Below are 19,122 nucleotides of genomic sequence, written 5' to 3' on the forward strand. Positions count from 1 at the left end.
GTGTACTTGCGCCATTATAGTGTGACAGAAACCGACCGGAGCTGGCGTTTTGTTTCACCATTGTAAAATAGCTTTGTCAATCAAACCGGTTTTAATAAAATGTGAACGTCTTCGAACTTCCGTTTCGTAATTCATGAATGTGTGTTGTGTTCATTATTCTAGCGAATTTCCTTTGGTTTTGAGTTTTTTTAAAATTTTTAGCACGAGAATTGATATTTTTGTTTTCTGTGAGTGTGAAAAGTGGGCTAGGACGTGGAAATCTCACTAACGAAATGTATCAATAGTGCCCTTGTCCAATTTTTATGACATGACATGGGAATGTCAAATTTACTGACTAGCGTCCGAGAATTTTTAAGTTTAGGGCGTGATGTCTTTGATTTTCGTGAGCGATGGATACAAAGGACTGTAAATTTATGATTTCGTGGTGTTCACAACGTAATACAAAACGAGGAACGCAAGCTTACTTCGGAGTTTGTGTTCCACAATAGTTAACTCAAGTCTTTCGGTATGTGGCACACTCAGGCCGTGTTATGAATGAGGAGGCTCTCTTGGCGCGGGCTTCCGAGGAGCGGGAGCGTATCTTCCAAAGGTATGAGAGAGGAAGAGAGAATCTCACAGGACAAATAGACCCTTGGGAGGACCCCGAATTTGAAGAGTACCACAAAACTGACAGGTAAGATGAGGTCATATTATAATGAAATTCAAGAAACTATGTTACACATTACGAAATATTATATTAAGTTAAGATATGAGCATTTTATGGCCGGTTACCTGTGTGGTAGTTCAGTGAACTAATTTGTTTAGTTTATAAATCTTGGTCAGAATTAGATAAAAGTCACAGCTGGAGATTGATAAAATATTTATGTTTAAGACCTCAGATGTGTACTTCTAACACTTTATAATAGCCACTGGATTATGCTAACCTTTATATGCCAAGCGATAGAACAAGGTGTCATTCTATTATATTCTTAATTAGTATGTGGGTATACACTGAAATTGATTTCATCTGTACCATTCTTAGTAAATGGTTGCCAACTCCAAAATTAATTTTTTGCCGTTTAGAACAGGTTTGTGTTCTACCCACTTAATAAGGCTCACATTTATAAAAATTTTATTCAGTGAGTAAGAGGTTCGAACAAATTTTGTCATAATCTTCTGATTAATTGCTAATAAATAACAAAAAAAGTAAGAGCTTGTGTACATAGAAATGTTGAAAAATATTTTTGAGAAACTTATAAGGTACCTAATTTCTTAATTTTTTATTTTGGCAAATAGTTTGCTTTGCGATTGTTATTTTATTTTATAGTTTGCTCTTATATTATCGTTTTCTATTTGTATTCTTTTTTTATATTTGATAAATTATACTGTGATTCCCTAATGACACATGCGATTGTTATATTTGTAAAATATTTGTTTAAGTGCAGTCATCATAAGTTAATTAACATGCTGTGCCTTCTAAGTTTTGCTACTGAACATAAATTGATCAAATTATTGACCTTGGTGTGATTGTTAATTACTTAAATTGTTTGGTTGGATAAGGACCTTGTTCACCATCTCAGAGTAAGTGTCAAGTAGGAACTTTACTCGTAGATGGTCAAGAGCCCCTAAGTCATATTTTTAGTTGATTTCATCAGCTACAGTATAGAATTATTGCAGGTATGGCTTCATCCACGATGAACGGTTGCCGCAGAAGACGGCGCCGCAAAAGGTCAACATTGAAGTGGAAAGAGAGAAAAAATGGGTTAAAATGCTCGCATTTTGGGACTCTCCCACTACCAAAGAAAAGCTGCATAGGCGCATATACAAAGGCATTCCAAATTCGTTAAGAATAAAAATTTGGTGCAAACTGTTAGACGTTAATAGAATAAAGTCAGAAAATCCAGGGAAGTACCAGGAGATGTTAAAGTTAGCTAAACTATGGTCCACGGATGTAAGACAAATAGACTCTGATGTTAATAGACAGTTCCGTGAACACCAGTTTTACCGCGAGAGATATTCAGAAAAGCAATGTTCATTGTTTAATGTGCTGTGTGCTTATAGCATTTACAACTCTGAGGTGGGATACTGTCAGGGCATGTCTGGCTTGGCTGGAGTTTTGTTGATGTACATGGACGAGGAAGACGCATTCTGGGCACTTGTTATACTCCTATCTGACAAAAAGTACCTCATGCATGGACTGTACATAGAAGGTTTTCCAAAGCTAACAAGATTTCTGGAACACCATGATAAGATACTCACAAAGTTTATGCCTAAACTAAAACATCATTTTGACAAATTTGGCCTGGATGCTATACTTTACTCATTGAAATGGTTTGTTTTTTCTTTCTAGATAGTGTTTTGATTGTAACATTGTCATAAAATTTAACAATGTGTGTTTTTTAAGGTTTTTTGTTGTGTTCGTTGAACGAGTACCATTCAGCCTATGTTTGAGGGTGTGGGATATTTATCTGCTGGACGGAGAGAGGGTGATCACTGCTATGGCATATACAATACTCAAACTTCATAAGAAAGCAATCATGAAATTAAATGACATGGATCTTATTGTTAATTATATTCAGGTACTGAATACCAGTTTTAAATTTGTTAAATTTTCCATTTATATCTGTTTAAGTATGCAAAATTTCCAAATTGAAGATGTGATTATTCACCTATTAAAAACAGATTCTGTATAATTTCTTATTTGATTAACATAATAGACGGAAATTCAGTCCTAATTTTATGCCATTTATGCATGCATTTTTATATTAATATTTTATATTATATTTTTATTGTAGGTTAAACTTCACAAAGACTTTGGTTATGAGGATGACGTGGTAATTTATCATTTGGAAAAGGCTATGGATGAATTAAAACGAGCTAAATTAGACTATCCTGGGCTGCCACCACCGAATGAGCTGCCAAAGCGGCCATTGGGGCACTTTGTAGAGCCAAACAAAAAGTCCAAGATCGGTCAGCGGGCGGAAAACTTTTCAGAAACTGAAAAACAGGCCAGAGCAACTGTGATATTAAGGTGCATATAATATGTACAGGACATATGAAAATATTCAATATACAGGATGGTTTTTTAAGACAGGAATATAGAGGCATATACAGCAACTTTTATATACTCAACATCAAATAAATCGCACCTTCCGCGACGCGAACTTTAAAGATTTTCTTCTGACACAATCATGGTACCCCAACAATATTGGTATTATTTGAAAGCCCAATAAATATCCTTAAAGAAAAATACATTCAATTTCTTAATAAATGATTAACATATACCATAAATGTGACTTGAAAAAAGACCTCACTTTGGGCTCACCTCTGGGATCAATTAGACCAATTTTTATGGTAATAAAACCAAATAATGATCTCACGTGTCCTCTTTAACCGATGGATAGCGATTAATCCCAACTTAACAGTTTTATAGCCATAAAAGTTGGCTCAAGCGTAACTACCTATTTTTTGAAGAAGTGACTCTGGATCCTTCTAAAGACACATTTTTGGGGTAAAAACCTTTCCTATAATGAAATCAAGTTTAGAACTAGGCTTTTAAGTAGTGCCAATATTGGTGGGAAGTGGGGATGCATACGTTTAAAAGTGCTTGTCGCGGGAGGTGCGATTTATTTGACGACGAGTGTAGTATACTTTACTAATTACTGACTTTCCTAATAACGAGAACAGTAGATTTCGCTTTTAAAACAAGATTGGCATCAAAGCACTATTGCTGAAGTCACTAAATAGTTAGCAATATCTTTAAAAATGACGACACAGGTTACATTTTGATGTAGATTTATCTACCCTGCATAATGGCAATCACATTAGATGTCATTACTCTTATTATGTCGTGCGTGAGGTTGCTCTTTTTTGTTCCTGGCTTGTGCGAGCGAGAACATGTACTTTTCCGAAAACTCCTCCTGAATTGTCTCAACATATTTGTTTTATATTGGCATTTCCTTTATTGAAATGTATATTGACTGATTGATTAATTGATTTTTTACTATGTTCAGTGTTACTGAAAACATTTACACTCTTGTATTATATTTTCAGGCATGAAAAAGCTGCGTTAGAACTGCAAGAGCTACGGGTGTCTCAGAGCGACACAGTCTCAGGTAATTTGGAGGTGTCACCTTCCATCTCGCGCACCACTTCAAACGAGAGCCTCGGCTCTGATCACTTCACTCATCTGTAGCTTCACCATGAGTTTACATTAAACGTAATTGCTAGCTAGTGTGTAAAAAATCAACGACAGTTTTTTTAAAGTAATTTCAAAGCGCTGTACAATCTATAATATTTTTTAACGCAGTTCGGCAGCACTTTAATGTAAACTCAAGGTAAGCACACTGTGAACTAGTCCGCTACGTAACACTATTTACTTCGATTAGTATTGGTTTATGAGGCTGATACGCGCTTACTAGCGCCACCAATTGATCTTCAAAAAGAAACTGGGAAGCTTGCGTAAGGAATATCGAGCTGTGCGAAATACGAGAGGCCTTTTGTATAAATCTAATAAATGAATGCATTTAATGACTTTAATAACTTCTTTCTTTTAGATTTAAAATAGGCGTTGATCAGAAGTGGCTCCCTTTGCTATAAGAATAAAATAAATGTATCTTAGATGTAGAGGATTAATTACTTATTTAATGCCTATTTTGGAAGAAATAAAATAAAATTCAATGGTAGCGCTAGAAAGAACACTGTCAGTCCTATTATAGAAATTGACTGTATTTGATCTCTTTCAAATATTCAAAATACCTCATTTTTAAGATAAGTAATACAGTAGTAGTGGACAAGTTTTCAATAGAAGTGATTTTATGATATTTGATGTTGATATTTGGTTTGGTCACGCTAAGACATTATTTATTAATGTGCCGTATAATTGCTATGAAAAATGTTACAAATTAATCTGTAAAGCTAGATTTACATGAAACCGTTTATACATAGATTTACGTATGTGCATTTGTTTTTTTGTTATTTTTTGCACATATTCGTTTTAGTTATTGAATGGCGAGTTTTAACAGCATTTGTCTAGATGTTTGATTTAAATTTATTTTTGCCGTAATCCAAATTTTGACGTGCGATAGAAAATAATCGAGATTATTATTTTATTTTCGTACTAAAAATTAGAATTATTTTATCTAAGAAAATCTTGTGTTCAATCGGTATATTTTACACTGCACGCTTTAGAAGATTTTCATTTACATAAACGTATGAGCGCCTAACTAGCGAAATAATGAATGTAGAATGTGGGCAGTCTTCAAGTCGTTCATATGCGTAGGTATTGACAATTTTGTACAATAAAACGACAATGAAAACCGGCCTACTCGAGCAGTACAAAAATACCAATTTGATTAATCTTTACAGCAGTGTTAATTTTAAAAAATAGTCACAAGGATAGGAATGGTCACCAATTTTCACAATTACTAGGCTTTTAAGTTTATGATTTAATATGAATAGACATGCTGTGGTGGATCTTCAACTCCTGATGTATAAAATGAGATAAATGACACTGTAGGTACAAGTAAAAACTTCATTTGCAAAAATGTTAGTTGGTTCCACCACACATAATATATCGATGCATTTAAGCATGTACCTCATAATCAAATAAAGTACATTTATTGACCTTTAAACTTTCGTAATCTGGTTATAAAATATGATTATTTTGCCAATAATTTCAACTTTCCTAACAACAAACAAGGTGTATAAAAATTTTCCTGCACTGGCAGTACCTCACTGTTGGTAAACTAAAAACCGCCAGGAAATGCACGAAAGCTAAATTATGGCAACTCACTGTTTCAAAAAATCTTGATACTTGAATTGTTTATAACCTTATATCAGTTAATCATTGATAGTATTCGACAGGCATGTGACGATTGATCGATTCTTTGTGATAAACTAGGTTTGCGTGCAGGTAACCAGACCTAGGCTGAGTTGCACCACCTTACTTTAACAGTAACTATGACGATAACCTGAGAGTTTTGTATGGAGTTTGACAGATTTTAAAGTTAAAATAAGATGGTGCAACCCAGCCCTAGTATTGTACAGTCAGCGTCAAATAGTTCGTGACACCCAAAGTAGCCAAAAAGTTCGCAACACGTCTTTACTACAACTGGAATAAGGTTGTGTTGTCAACTTTTTGGCCACTTTGGGTGTCACGAACTATTTGACGCTGACTGTACAATACTAGGGCTGGGTTGCACCATCTTATTTTAACTTTAAAATCTGTCAAACTCCATACAAAACTCTCAGGTTATCGTCATAGTTACTGTTAAAGTAAGGTGGTGCAACTCAGCCTAGGTCTGGTTACCACTCAGCCACCCAGCCCACCCAACCCAGCCTAGGTCTGGCTCACTATTTGACGCTGACTGTACTATTCAATGCTTGTCAATTAGATTTTCACGTTTAACCTAAATCAAAGCGCTATTTTAGTGTTAAGTTATTATGTAGTATATAATGCACTAGCATGGTTATGTTGGTGGTATGGCGGTGGGTTTATGTCATGATTAACACCGCGGCGCGTAGGTATATATTTAACAAGTTATATGGTTTGAGGAGAACGAAATTATGTGACTAATTCAATGTTTCATCTTGTATGCTTTGTGTACAATATTCTTCGCCACAAAACTGTATACTTAACTTGTCTAACTATTACCCATTATTAATAAGGGAGTTTTTAATTGTAATATTATTTATAGTGATTAAATTCACGGGACATTAAATGGATAACACACATACAGCAAAAAAAAAAATAGCGTGCAAAAAAGTCCCTTATTTATTTAGGCTTGAACTATTATAATAGGACAAAAAAAATGCAGTAAAAGACTCCATGCAAACGTCTCCACGTAATTTTTATAACATTAATCCCATTATTGTTTATGTAATTTGATAACCATCTTAACAACATGTTAAAAAAACAAAACGATTACTAGTAATTCCACATAGTTTTGGGCCAACTTACATAGTGTATGATACATCAATGACTTTGAATTTTAGTCTATTGAGTGAGAACAGCATCAAAATAGACGTAAAGGACCTTTGAACGGAGGATTAAAACGTGTGCTGTCAAAGTGCAAAATGAGCGGTAAAAGCGGAGATTACATTTTTATCTAAATAATTTATTATCTGGGTCTGTTAAATTTCTAACATACGTTTTGATAGTGATATCAGCATATTTGTGTAGGTTTGAATGCTTTTAGATACATTTGTTTCTGATCTTCTACCTACTTATCATCGAGTACATTTATCGATAAGACAAAAAAAAATTGTTTCCATTGGCCCTCAGTCTAAAAGCCGAATTGCTAGTAATTACATCACACATAATTACATGACCCATGCTGATCTATTAGTCGATTCTCTTGCAGTCTTAAGTGTTTATTCTGTAGTAAAATTTCAGACGTGACAAAAATCTAATAAACAAAGAAAGAAAAAATAAGAATCGGTAACTTTTTTACAAGGGAAACCATTGTTCAAGTTTGAATTTCTGAACTGCATGAATCGCAACTCAAGCGGCGATGAATATTATATTACCTACAAGTTCATTATAATTGTCAAACTGAGTGGGTTGACTAACTACAACTTTATCAGACTATTGCAGCTACTGTAAAAACCATATCGGTCTCCTCAAAACATGATGCCTGCTTATCGCATTCTGTGACTTCCAGTGTTCATATTGCTGTCTCTACAATTTTAACATTAACATCTAACTAAGCACGTCAAAACCGGGGCTCACTTATTTATTAATATAAATCAGACGGTGCACATAACCACATTATCTCTGCTACATATCATGTCTGTTTGGCCTAAAGAATCTCTGCTCAACCTTAGGTACTGATGTTTTGTCATGTTCAACTTGTCACATAAACCCACCTATATCACCTTTTTTTGTTTATGTAAACACAACATCATAGTATTTACTTATCATTGTTTTAATTTGATTAATTTTAAGAGTTGCGAGTGAACGTACCTTTTAAATCTAATTGAAATAAAAACACTAAACATATAAAGTTATTAAATAAATTAAATACTAAGTAATTCGTATTTCATTAGATCGCTCACGAACAATATTAAAGCATGCTTTACTCAATTTATTGATGTTCTACAACATCTTGAAACGATATAATTATATCTCGTTTTATTTTTAGTTTTGCCGCCTGTGGTGGTTTGAGGACACCAAATATTTATAGAATTCAGACATAGAAAAGTAATAAATGGTACGTTTTAGTTGTTTAGAATTAATGTCACCAAATGTGCTGAATGTAGAGGAAGCGCACATTACCTGATCGTAGCCTATTGTTTAAAGTCTGCATTCAAATATAATTTGCTTTTTATTTACAAGGACATAGGATCACTTACACAAGTAATGTCTTGATAATTACAATATGATATCATAAAAATGATGAGTATCATAAAAATATGACAAACTAAATAGTTAAGACCACAACGGCCCGTTAGATTGCACAGTTTCGATAAATATTGACTGTTCGTTTTTACTTTAGGTGCGAACACTTCCTCTGGCGCCGCTCTCCGCCCCTCCCAAGCATCCGTGGACATCCACCTCCCCACCCCCGTACCAAGCCCAGTCCTCGCCTACGTCACCTACGAACCCCATGGATACCTCGTCAATCCTCGCAAACACAAAAAAACATCCAAAGCGAAACTAACGGTTTTCCCACAATAGTTTTTACCGTAATGTAAATAAGTCAAATTATTTATAAGAGTTAATTCCAATTTATGTTTATCAGGATCTGAGCAGAGATTTTTACGTTCGTTTTATTCATAAAACTCATTAGAAATGCATGTGCGTTTGGTGTGGTCCTAATTCCTTTGCTTGAGAACATAGCGTTGCATAAGATTTGAGGTAAGTACTTTATAAGTCTTTATTTTGCATGCATATGTTTTTGTCATTTTGCTTCGTTATGCCTGTTACTTTATTGTTGTGTTTATTGTAAGAAAATTGAGACAGGAATAAATAACTAGTCTGTTGAAGTTGATTAAAGCTTAATTTGAAGGTTGAGTCACGATCGTGCGTGTTGGTGTTTGGCATTATTTTGTTGAATTTTGCAGAGCACAGCGGTGTGGCGGCGGGGGCGCGCTGCGACGATTCTGCGTCAGCGCTGGGGTCGCGGCGCTCCCTGGCCGACACGAGCGTGACGAGTACCGCGGACCTTAGCGTGTTCTCCAGCGGGCGGTCGCACGCTCCTGACAACTCGCTCGATACACACAGCAACGTCAGCGACGACGGCACTGGGTCAGATGGGTGAGATTTGTTTTGTAGACGCGGGCTGGGCTAGTCATACGCAGAATATCATATTAATTTGAACCCAAAATGACAGCTGTGTTTACGCTCGCCAGTTGGCACCTGGCAATCGCGGGGCTGTTGAGCGCACACAGGGTGATAGGGGATACTTGACCTATTCCTTGACAGGGGTAATACTAGGATCATTAGCAACAATGATGTCCAGTAAAAATAAAAAAAGCTAAGAAAATAAAAAATATTTTTACTAAAGACCTTTTATTTCTGAGATTATGTAAGTTATGGCCAAGCGCTTTTTTTTTTCAAAATGATCACAATTTTTTCAGCTTTAAGAAAAGTATCAATTCAATTTTTAGGGTTGAGTAATTTATTCACTAAAGGCTGATTTTTCAATCGTCAGATATCTTTTAACTGAAGAATAACCTTGGCATTTTGACATATTTCCCATAGTGAAACTGTCAATGCCAATGTGCCAAACTTATTCTTCAGTTATAAGTTAATAATAAAAAATCGATAACTATCCAGTTTCGACCCCTGGTTCACTGGACGTAATTTGTTATTAATGACCTCTAAGGCTCTAGTATAACCCCTTTCAAGGAAAAGGTGGAGTACTTGAGTATCCTAAACACCCTGTTTATTAGGAAGGCTATTGCAGCCAGTATTCATTCGTCACTGTCGCAAAACATCAAAGTATGATGTCAAACCACAGAATAAGTAATAGTACAGGTACAGAAGGATTACTCCGCAAGACGATTTAAATAAATGCGAGTCTTGCTACGACGCGATACAGTGGAATTCAGCTCGCACAGCACTACGTACCTACAATTTTATTCACCTACAAGTTTTGTCTCTTTCTATCGCGTGCCTCTGAACTCTTCTTACGCTGTTAGGGTTGCTGTCTAGTAGTGTCTAGTAAAAAAATAATTAATATACTTATTTGTAATAAGGTACGTATGTAGGTTAAAGGCTCTAAAGTGTTCGCAAGAGATCTGTCTGTTGGCCAAAGTCAACTGACCAAGCTGAAGACAGAGGATGGCAGAGCCATTTCGTCGGGGCCGGAGATATTGGAAGAGGTCGAGAAGTTCTACGGACAATTATACACGAGTGTACGTGCACCTGTCACAAATCTAGCCGAAGACCCAAGAGCTAGACTGACCCGACACTATACCGAAGATATCCCGGACGTCAGTCTGTACGAGATTAGAATGGCTCTCAAACAGCTGAAGAACAACAAGGCACCGGGTGATGATGGAATCACGGCTGAGCTTTTGAAGGCAGGCGGAACGCCGGTACTGAGGGCTCTTCAGAAGCTGTTCAATTCCGTCATCCTCGAAGGAAAAACGCCTACGACATGGCACAGAAGTGTGGTGGTACTCTTCTTCAAAAAAGGTGACAAAACCTTATTGAAGAATTATAGACCCATCTCACTTCTGAGCCATGTCTACAAGCTGTTTTCAAGAGTCATTACGAATCGTCTCGCTCGCAGGCTCGACGACTTCCAGCCTCCCGAACAAGCCGGTTTCCGAAAAGGCTTTAGTACCATAGACCACATACATACGCTAAGGCAGATTATACAGAAGACCGAGGAGTATAATCAACCACTTTGCCTGGCGTTTGTGGATTATGAGAAAGCCTTCGATTCGGTCGAGACCTGGGCAGTGCTACAGTCTCTCCAAAGGTGCCAAATCGACTATCGATATATCGAAGTGTTGAGGGGTTTGTACAAAAACGCCACAATGTCGGTCCGCCTCCAGGATCGGGATTCGAAACCTATCCAGTTGCAGCGAGGGGTAAGACAGGGAGACGTCATATCTCCAAAACTGTTTACCACCGCCCTGGAAGATGTCTTCAAGCTTCTGGACTGGAACGGATTTGGCATAAATATCAACGGCGAGTACATCACCCACCTTCGATTCGCGGACGATATCGTAGTCATGGCTGAGACCTTGGAGGATCTAGGCACAATGCTCGATGGCCTCAGTAGAGCCTCTCAACAAGTGGGCCTCAGAATGAACATGGACAAGACAAAAATCATGTCTAATGTCCGTGTTGCACCCACTCCTCTGAAGGTTGGAGACTCTACACTCGAAGTTGTCGACAATTATGTATACCTGGGACAAACAGTCCAGTTAGGTAGGTCCAACTTCGAGAAAGAGGTCAATCGTCGAATCCAACTCGGATGGGCAGCGTTCGGGAAGCTTCGCCATATACTCATGTCCGAAATACCGCAGTGTCTCAAGACGAAAGTCTTCGAGCAGTGTGTGTTGCCAGTGTTGACATATGGATCCGAAACGTGGTCGCTTACTATGGGCCTCATAAGAAGGCTCAAGGTCACCCAAAGGGCGATGGAGCGGGCTATGCTCGGAGTTTCCCTGCGTGATCGAATCAGAAATGAGGAGATCCGTAGGAGAACCAAAGTAACCGACATAGCTCGCAGAATTGCTAAAATCAAGTGGCAGTGGGCGGGGCACATAGCTCGTAGAGACGATGGCCGTTGGGGCAGGAAAGTTCTCGAGTGGCGACCACGGGCTGGAAAACGTAGCGTGGGCAGGCCTCCTACTAGGTGGACCGACGATCTGGTAAAGGTCGCGGGAAGAGCCTGGATGCGGGCAGCGCAGGACCGTTCATTGTGGAAAACCTTGGGGGAGGCCTTTGTCCAGCAGTGGACGTCATTTGGCTGAAACGAACGTATGTAGGTAAGTACGCATTCATTATGGAAAGCCTTGGGAGAGGCCTTTGTCCAGCAGTGGACGTCATTAATTTGCTGAAACGAACGAACGCATTCTGAGCAGTAGTCATGGTAGGTTAGGTTCCTATACTATCCTAAGAATTATTGATTACCTACATGGCCAACATACCTTTCAGCATCTTTGGGAAGCGAAAAAAGAGATAAATCCGGTAGATTTATTTTCGAATTTAAACACCCGAACGCCGCACAATAATATTTCTTTCTCTTTATGTCCATTTTGTAATAATACTTCGATCATAGAATTAGGTACTACAACGCACGCCAGCGTCCTGACGGGCGCGCGCGTGACACTCGACTGATATAATACCCGCCGGCGGGGCGCTTCGCTGTAGGTAATTATCGGATGTACCGCGCGGAGTGAGCCAGGCCTGGTCAAACATCTTATGCAAATTGCGAATTTGGTATATTACCATTGCACATGCTTATCGCATCAAAATCCTAATTTTATATCACAAACCATCTTGTTCAAAATGAGTCATTGATGTTTTGCGAATTTAAAGATAGTTTGGTATGATATGCGAGTATAATATTCTGCGTATGAGTTGATAAAACAGTTGGATAATCGACTCTGTTTTACCATCTACGAATGAACAGCTTATTTTTGCTTACGCTATGACCGGTATAACAACTTTGTGTTCGTATATACCTCTGAATTTTTTTTAAGATGTCTCATTATCCAGCTGCTGTAAATAAATTAAATTTATACTTACCTAAGCCCGTAGCCAGATAACTAGTTTGCAACTATCACCTTATTTGATTTTAAATTTGAGATCACAAAGTAATCATAGACACCATAAATGAAGACATGATTTTGGGTAGTATCATACAATGCACTAACAGCCAAGAAGAGATGTAAGGACATTATAAGCATTGATCATTTAACGTAGATTAGCACCACGAGTGCTAACTCATTAAATAAGTAGCTCTAGACTACCCATAAAGTGAATATACCTGGCGGAATAAAGCAACAAAGGACTGTACGGGCGAGATGTCACACTGTGATAAAAAAAGATGCATGATGCCGTCGGTCACGTCGAACAGAACCGTTTTTAGGGTTCCGTACCTCAAAAGGAAAAAACGAAACCCTTATAGGATCACTTTGTTGTCTGTCTGTCTGTCTGTCAAGACCTTTTATCTCAAGAACGCGTGGACGTATCAAGCTGAAATTCACACGAAATACTCAGGTCTATTGTCCCTTTAAGCTGTGAAAATATCAAACTTCTAAGCCAAACCAATCAAAAGATACAGCCGATTATGTCGATATTTTCAACAAATTTTCGACACTCGCAAAGGAATCAAAACCTACAGGATACTTCCCGTAAACTCAGAATCTTGAAATTTGGTATGAAGCATTGTCATATAATGCAAATATAGGAAAAATTGCGAAAATCACATTTTTTTAGTTATACAGGGTGAAATTTTGTAATGCCACCTGGAGGGAAAGTACTCTTAATACTGTAGATAGAAAATTTTACTCAAAGAAAACATTCCATTATTTTTAAAAAGAAAGAGAACTGCATTCAAAGATTTTCGAAAATTAAAAAAAAAAATCACTACCATACCTTACAATTTTCTGTAAATAATAAAAACAATTTAATATTTCATCGTTTTCCTTTCATTTGATTTATCAAGTTTGTTAGAGAGATTTCATCCTTATACTTAACCCTAACGATAGATGCAATAAAAATACAGGGTGTAATTTTTAACAGATTTTAGTTGGTTCGATTCCCGGGTGTGACAAGCAAATTTTTAGAAATCTTTGAATGCAGTTCTATTTCTTTTCCTAAATTAAGGAATGTTTCCTTTGAGTAAAATTTTGTATCTACAGTATTACGAGTACTTTCCCTCCAGGTGGCATTACAAAATTCCACCCTGTATAGTATAATAAAAATATTTTAATAAAATGAAACTTACTACCTTATTTCTCACGAACAAATAAAGATATCAAATTGAAATTTATACCAAATACCTAGGTCTATTGTCCCTTTAAGCAGTGAAAAAATCAAACTTCTAAGTTAACGAGATCAAAAGATACAGCAGTTTATACCGACACCTTAGACGAATTTCCGTCACACGCTAGGGAATCAAAACCTACAGGGTACTTCCCGTGAACTCAGAATCTTGAAATTCGGCACGAAGCAACGTTATATAGTACAGATAAAGGAAAAATTGCGAAAATGATAAATTTGAAGTTACATAAAATATTAAAATATTATTTTTGCTTACATTTACATAAAATATTATATATTTTTTAATAATTATAAACTTACTACCTACCCTTTTTCACATGAACGCTTAGAGATATTAAAGTTGAAATTCATACCAAACACTTCTTAAATTGGGAAATGTAAAAGCTCTTTTTAAAAGCCTATTTGCAAAAATAAATGAATTTTATTTTTTATTTTAATTTTAATTGCCTCTAAACTGTTAAAAATTCTAAATCAACGCAAAAATTCAAAACGCCGCATATTTTGAAATTCGCCACTACTCGCAACGGAATCAAAACTTAAAGACTACTACGATATCTAGTAAGTAATTTGATTTAATACGTCATAAATTGTAAACCGCTACGTTTGTACGGCGGAACCCTCGGTGTGCGAGTCCGACTCGCACTTGGCCGGTTTTTTTGCAACTGTTTGACAGTTCATAGGCTCGCAGTGGCACGCTGAAAATTTTAAGTCTGATATATTTTCAGAGTTTACGTGAGTGAAATCGTGTATGTTTATGAGAAATTGTGCTTCAGAAACGTGGTGACTGGTTCAGTGATTTTTTATTGTACAAAACAAAATTGCTGACACTGACACACAAGTGTCATCCAAAATTGGTTTCGTTTGACAGCTCGTGGTTGTTGCTCTATTCCGAAGGAATATTAACTTTATGAGAGTACCTATTGTGAACTGTACAGATGCAGTAAAAAAATCATAAAACTCATTTTTTTCTCAAAGAGCACTTTTACACGTCCCAACCCTACCACTGCTTTGGAAATATGTGGCAGCGCTGAGGAGAAGCAGCGCAACAAACTCAGTCACTATTGTTAGCAAGTAGTTCTAGGATGGTTTATACCAGTTTTGTAAATATCTTGTCCTAACACTGTCATGTCAGACATTTAGCGTCTTTGGGACTTCAAGAGACACTGCAAAAGCTTAACCATGTTTCACAGATGTGTGGCATACACTAAGCGGTCCCCCGAACGAAACCGTAAACCTTACCGAGGATCGCTAAGGAGTTCTATATCTTCGAGGTATGACAGTATACAGGTTTAATGACAATTTTAATAAATTCAGTCTCGAACAAGCTTTGGTAAGCTTTTAATTATATTACGCAGCGCAAGCGAGGCTGTCGCTGGTAAGCTTAATTTTTTTCTAAAGGCTGCTTAAAGTTTATCCATTATTAAAGCGTTCTTCTAGATTTGTATCCATTACTAAAACGCTCAGCGCAAAGCGTAGTTAGATACATTTTTGTCATACTTTTACTCTTTTCAAAAACTGTTTCCATAATTAGATAAGTAAAGCAATGCTATATTCTTGCCTACAGAGTTTGTTCGAAATATTATGAGTTTTAGATCTGTGATTACTTTATGTTCTCTAATTCAAAAACAAATTAAATATTATCGGTAATTACATACTCTAAAACGTTTATTTACTGAAACATTTTTACAAATGGAATAATGCATGTTATATAAAGCCTGGTCCGTGAGCACGTAGCTTGGGGTCATTGGACAAAATTCTGCGTGCTCACGGACCAGGCTTTAGTTATATCTATAAACGACACAAATGACTATATTAAAATATGACAATTAAATCAGAATCCGTACTTAATTATATCACATAGGTAAATACAACTATTCTTTTTACATGTACATATTTTTCATGCGAGTTTGACTGTTCTTTGATGATGATAACGTCACTCTTCTTGCATTTCTCTTATTGGTTCCTAATTTTTAAAGCTTGTCTATAAACAAGATATTAAAATAGCATATTTGTTGTACCATTTTCAATGACTATACCTATTAGCTACAAAATTAAACCCTTTTAAGTAGTTTTACATATAGCTGCTAATGTATACAGGGTATGTATAAGGAACAGGTTGACAAAATCACAAACAGTGATTCAGTTCATACCATACTTCTAAGTTAAGAATCAGAGTTTTCTATTTGTTCCTTACGCCCTGTATCTATAATATGTAGGTACGAAAACCGTCTTATCAAATGGGATTATTTTTCAGGGCTATAAAACTTACATACATAAAACTATCTAATAGCCTAATTACTAGTACTACTCGAGACCATAAAAATGCGATAATAATTTTATTGAGGCAGTTACACTTATCAGATTATTATTAAGCTTTCTTAATCTTGATTACATAATCAAGAACGCTCATAGTAGTATAGTATTAGTATTATTATGTCACAAAAGTGGGCCTAAAAACTTCGATTTAAATGAAATCGACTGCCTTAGTGCTGATTATTCGTATTTAGGGACAGTCATTTAGAATTTTAAATGATAAAATCCCAAATATTCAAATTCATTTATCTTATAAAAAGCTCTTTTAGCCTAGGCACAGACCACCGACTTTTATTTGACCGATAGTTGGGCCCGATTCTAGTTTGCACAAAGAATCGACCGATACCAAATCGGTGTAATGTGCGCACTTTCATACATCTCCATACTGATCAACAGCCCGACCCAACTATCGGCCAACTAAAAATCTGTGGTCTGCGCCTAGGCTTACTCGTCCCAGTATCTACTATATCTAATTCTACCAAATAAGATCGTTGCACAATCTATACTCGTAGCTGCGTAATCTCTTAAAACTTTCAACGTGATTTCATCCAAAATTCACCGTCAATTGTTCTCGATTCCAGGTCAGGAATATGCGGGCTGAGTATACAGAGGGCGCCGTCGACCACGCACTCCACCCCCCGCGCCACCCCGCACCCACCGTCCGTCTCCCCGCTCTCCGATGACGTGGTACGTATCCACGTGACCTACAACCCGCTCGCGGCAAGCCCCTCCCACCTACACCCCGTCAGCCCCTCCAAATACAAAGCCTACGAGGAACACCACAAACCGATGACCCTGGGCTTCTACCCAAGCAACGGGGCCAATAACCTCCCATCCGACAACAGAATCAGAATCCAAGTGCCATCTGAGGAACTCCTGACTCCGGTAGTCGACTCCGGTCGCATCATCACTCAAAGATACATAGAATCTCAGGATCTGTACGATCTTAAATAAACTGAATTTCAATTAGATTAATCGATAACTGCCATAATTGAGCACAGAGTAAGCATACTGCGTCAGCGCTAATTAACTTTGTTCATCTGATCTAGCTGTTTATATTTGGTAATTGTAAAATTGTAAAAGTATGTAATCGGCTTTAGAAGCGCCGACAGCGCTGTGTAAAAGATCTTCATTAAATAAATGTATAGATAATTTAGAGTAGACTTAATTAAAAGGAAATTTTATTATACTCGAGGAATAAACAATCTGATAATGTTAACGTTGGATCTGTAAATTGTATGTTAGTCATAAAAGTTAATTTAGTGACCGCGTCATTGATATTTACTATTTATGAGACGACCTATCTTAACTAAATATTAGGAAATGAATCTAATGCCAGTAGGAAATGCAAGAAACTGCTGACATTTAAAAATTATTTTATAACAGGCGTTTATTATTATGTATCTTTAAAAGATGAATCGCTTGCGATAGTGTTCTGTATTGTAAGTATGTAATAATGTTGATCATTTATAAATTAACCGTTTGTTTCACGATTACATAAATATACGTTAGTTCAAGTACTACTTTGACTGTTAAATAGTTCAATTGGAAAAAGCAAAGTCGTTCCTGGAATTACGGTGATATTGTTATGTATTTTGTTTTATTATGCATTTAGTTGTATATATTTGGAATTAAAATGTATAACGCAATATTTTAACTAACGTATAAAATATATTTAACATCATTTGTGTGCATGCTAAATACTTATTTTATTTATTTATTCATGTCTGTAAGTTATTATTTTTATTTTATTTAGGTGTATCTAGGTTTCTGTATGTTTGGGTAGTATGTAGAAAGAAATAGTGTATTTTTATATGTTGTGTAGAAAATTTCAAGTCTAAAGCTGATGACTGAGACCAAGACAAGTTAACGTTATGCCGCTGGAGCATGTTCAAGGCTTAGAAAATTGAGATAAATGTGTTTTTGATTAGAAAAGGTCATTCATTTGCTTCAACAGAGACTCTGCTGGACATGGTCTTCCATACAAGCGAATAAAGGTAACAGAAATTCTCGACCTTTTTTAAATTTGCATTTGTATTCTGACACGTATACGTTTTGCAACCATGAATTATTATTTAGAATCGTGTTTATTTGTTCCATGCATTTAATACTCATTTTATAAGCAATAGTATGGCAGCTGCTTCATCCCACTTTCGGGAGAGGCACACGCACAGAACATGCATATTTACATGATTTTCAATAACCCTCCTTCTGGAGCAGTCGGGTAAAAATAGGTACAATTGTATTTAAACCTTTGTCATCAGCTTAAGACAACTTCGACGTTTCATAAATCTTCCAAAAGTTGAAAACCACTGATTCTCAAAACTTTTCCCCAGATTGAATGTGATCAATGAATCTCGACTCAAATTATAATATTTATGTGTTACCGTTTAAATGTGTAATACGCGCAATAACTAGGCAATCTGCAAATTAATATGTGTACAGTAAGTAGAAGAGTATTGCTCTCTTCTTATGAATAGTTAGTTTTCTTAGTAACGGAATGAGAGTAACAGACAGGTTTTTGAGATTGTTCACTGTTTGTGTTACGGTACAATATCGTACAATCGCGTGCTTGAACAAATGAATAAGTTAGTTCGTTCTGTATATTATTCCGATCAATGACAATGTTTTATTAAACAAAAAATACACTATCTAATACTTTATTGTAGTTATAAATTATCCACTTAGCACTCTGCAGATTAACTAGTTAGTGCAAAAACTTACAAGATTAACAAGTCAATATTAACTAATAAACACAAATTAGCGGTAACATATACAATTATACATACATCAATATACAAGATGATAAATGTGTAATAAGTAATTTTACAAAGTTAGTTACGATGCTAGATAGT

At 36.4% G+C, this 19,122-nt stretch overlaps 1 protein-coding gene across 1 annotated transcript; it reads left to right on the forward strand.

The window, feature by feature from the left end:
• Window positions 1–108: 108 nt before the first annotated feature.
• On the forward strand, window positions 109–18,706 carry LOC135086760 (USP6 N-terminal-like protein). Its single transcript, XM_063981543.1, has 7 exons — window positions 109–673; window positions 1,657–2,310; window positions 2,384–2,558; window positions 2,775–3,010; window positions 4,033–4,094; window positions 9,046–9,238; window positions 16,849–18,706. The coding sequence occupies exons 1-7, from the start codon at window positions 531–533 to the stop codon at window positions 17,219–17,221; spliced, it is 1,836 nt and encodes a 611-aa protein (XP_063837613.1). The 5' UTR covers window positions 109–530; the 3' UTR covers window positions 17,222–18,706.
• Window positions 18,707–19,122: the final 416 nt, after the last annotated feature.

The sequence above is a fragment of the Ostrinia nubilalis genome, chromosome Z, assembly GCF_963855985.1.
Source record: "Ostrinia nubilalis chromosome Z, ilOstNubi1.1, whole genome shotgun sequence".
Lineage (NCBI taxonomy): Eukaryota > Metazoa > Arthropoda > Insecta > Lepidoptera > Crambidae > Ostrinia > Ostrinia nubilalis.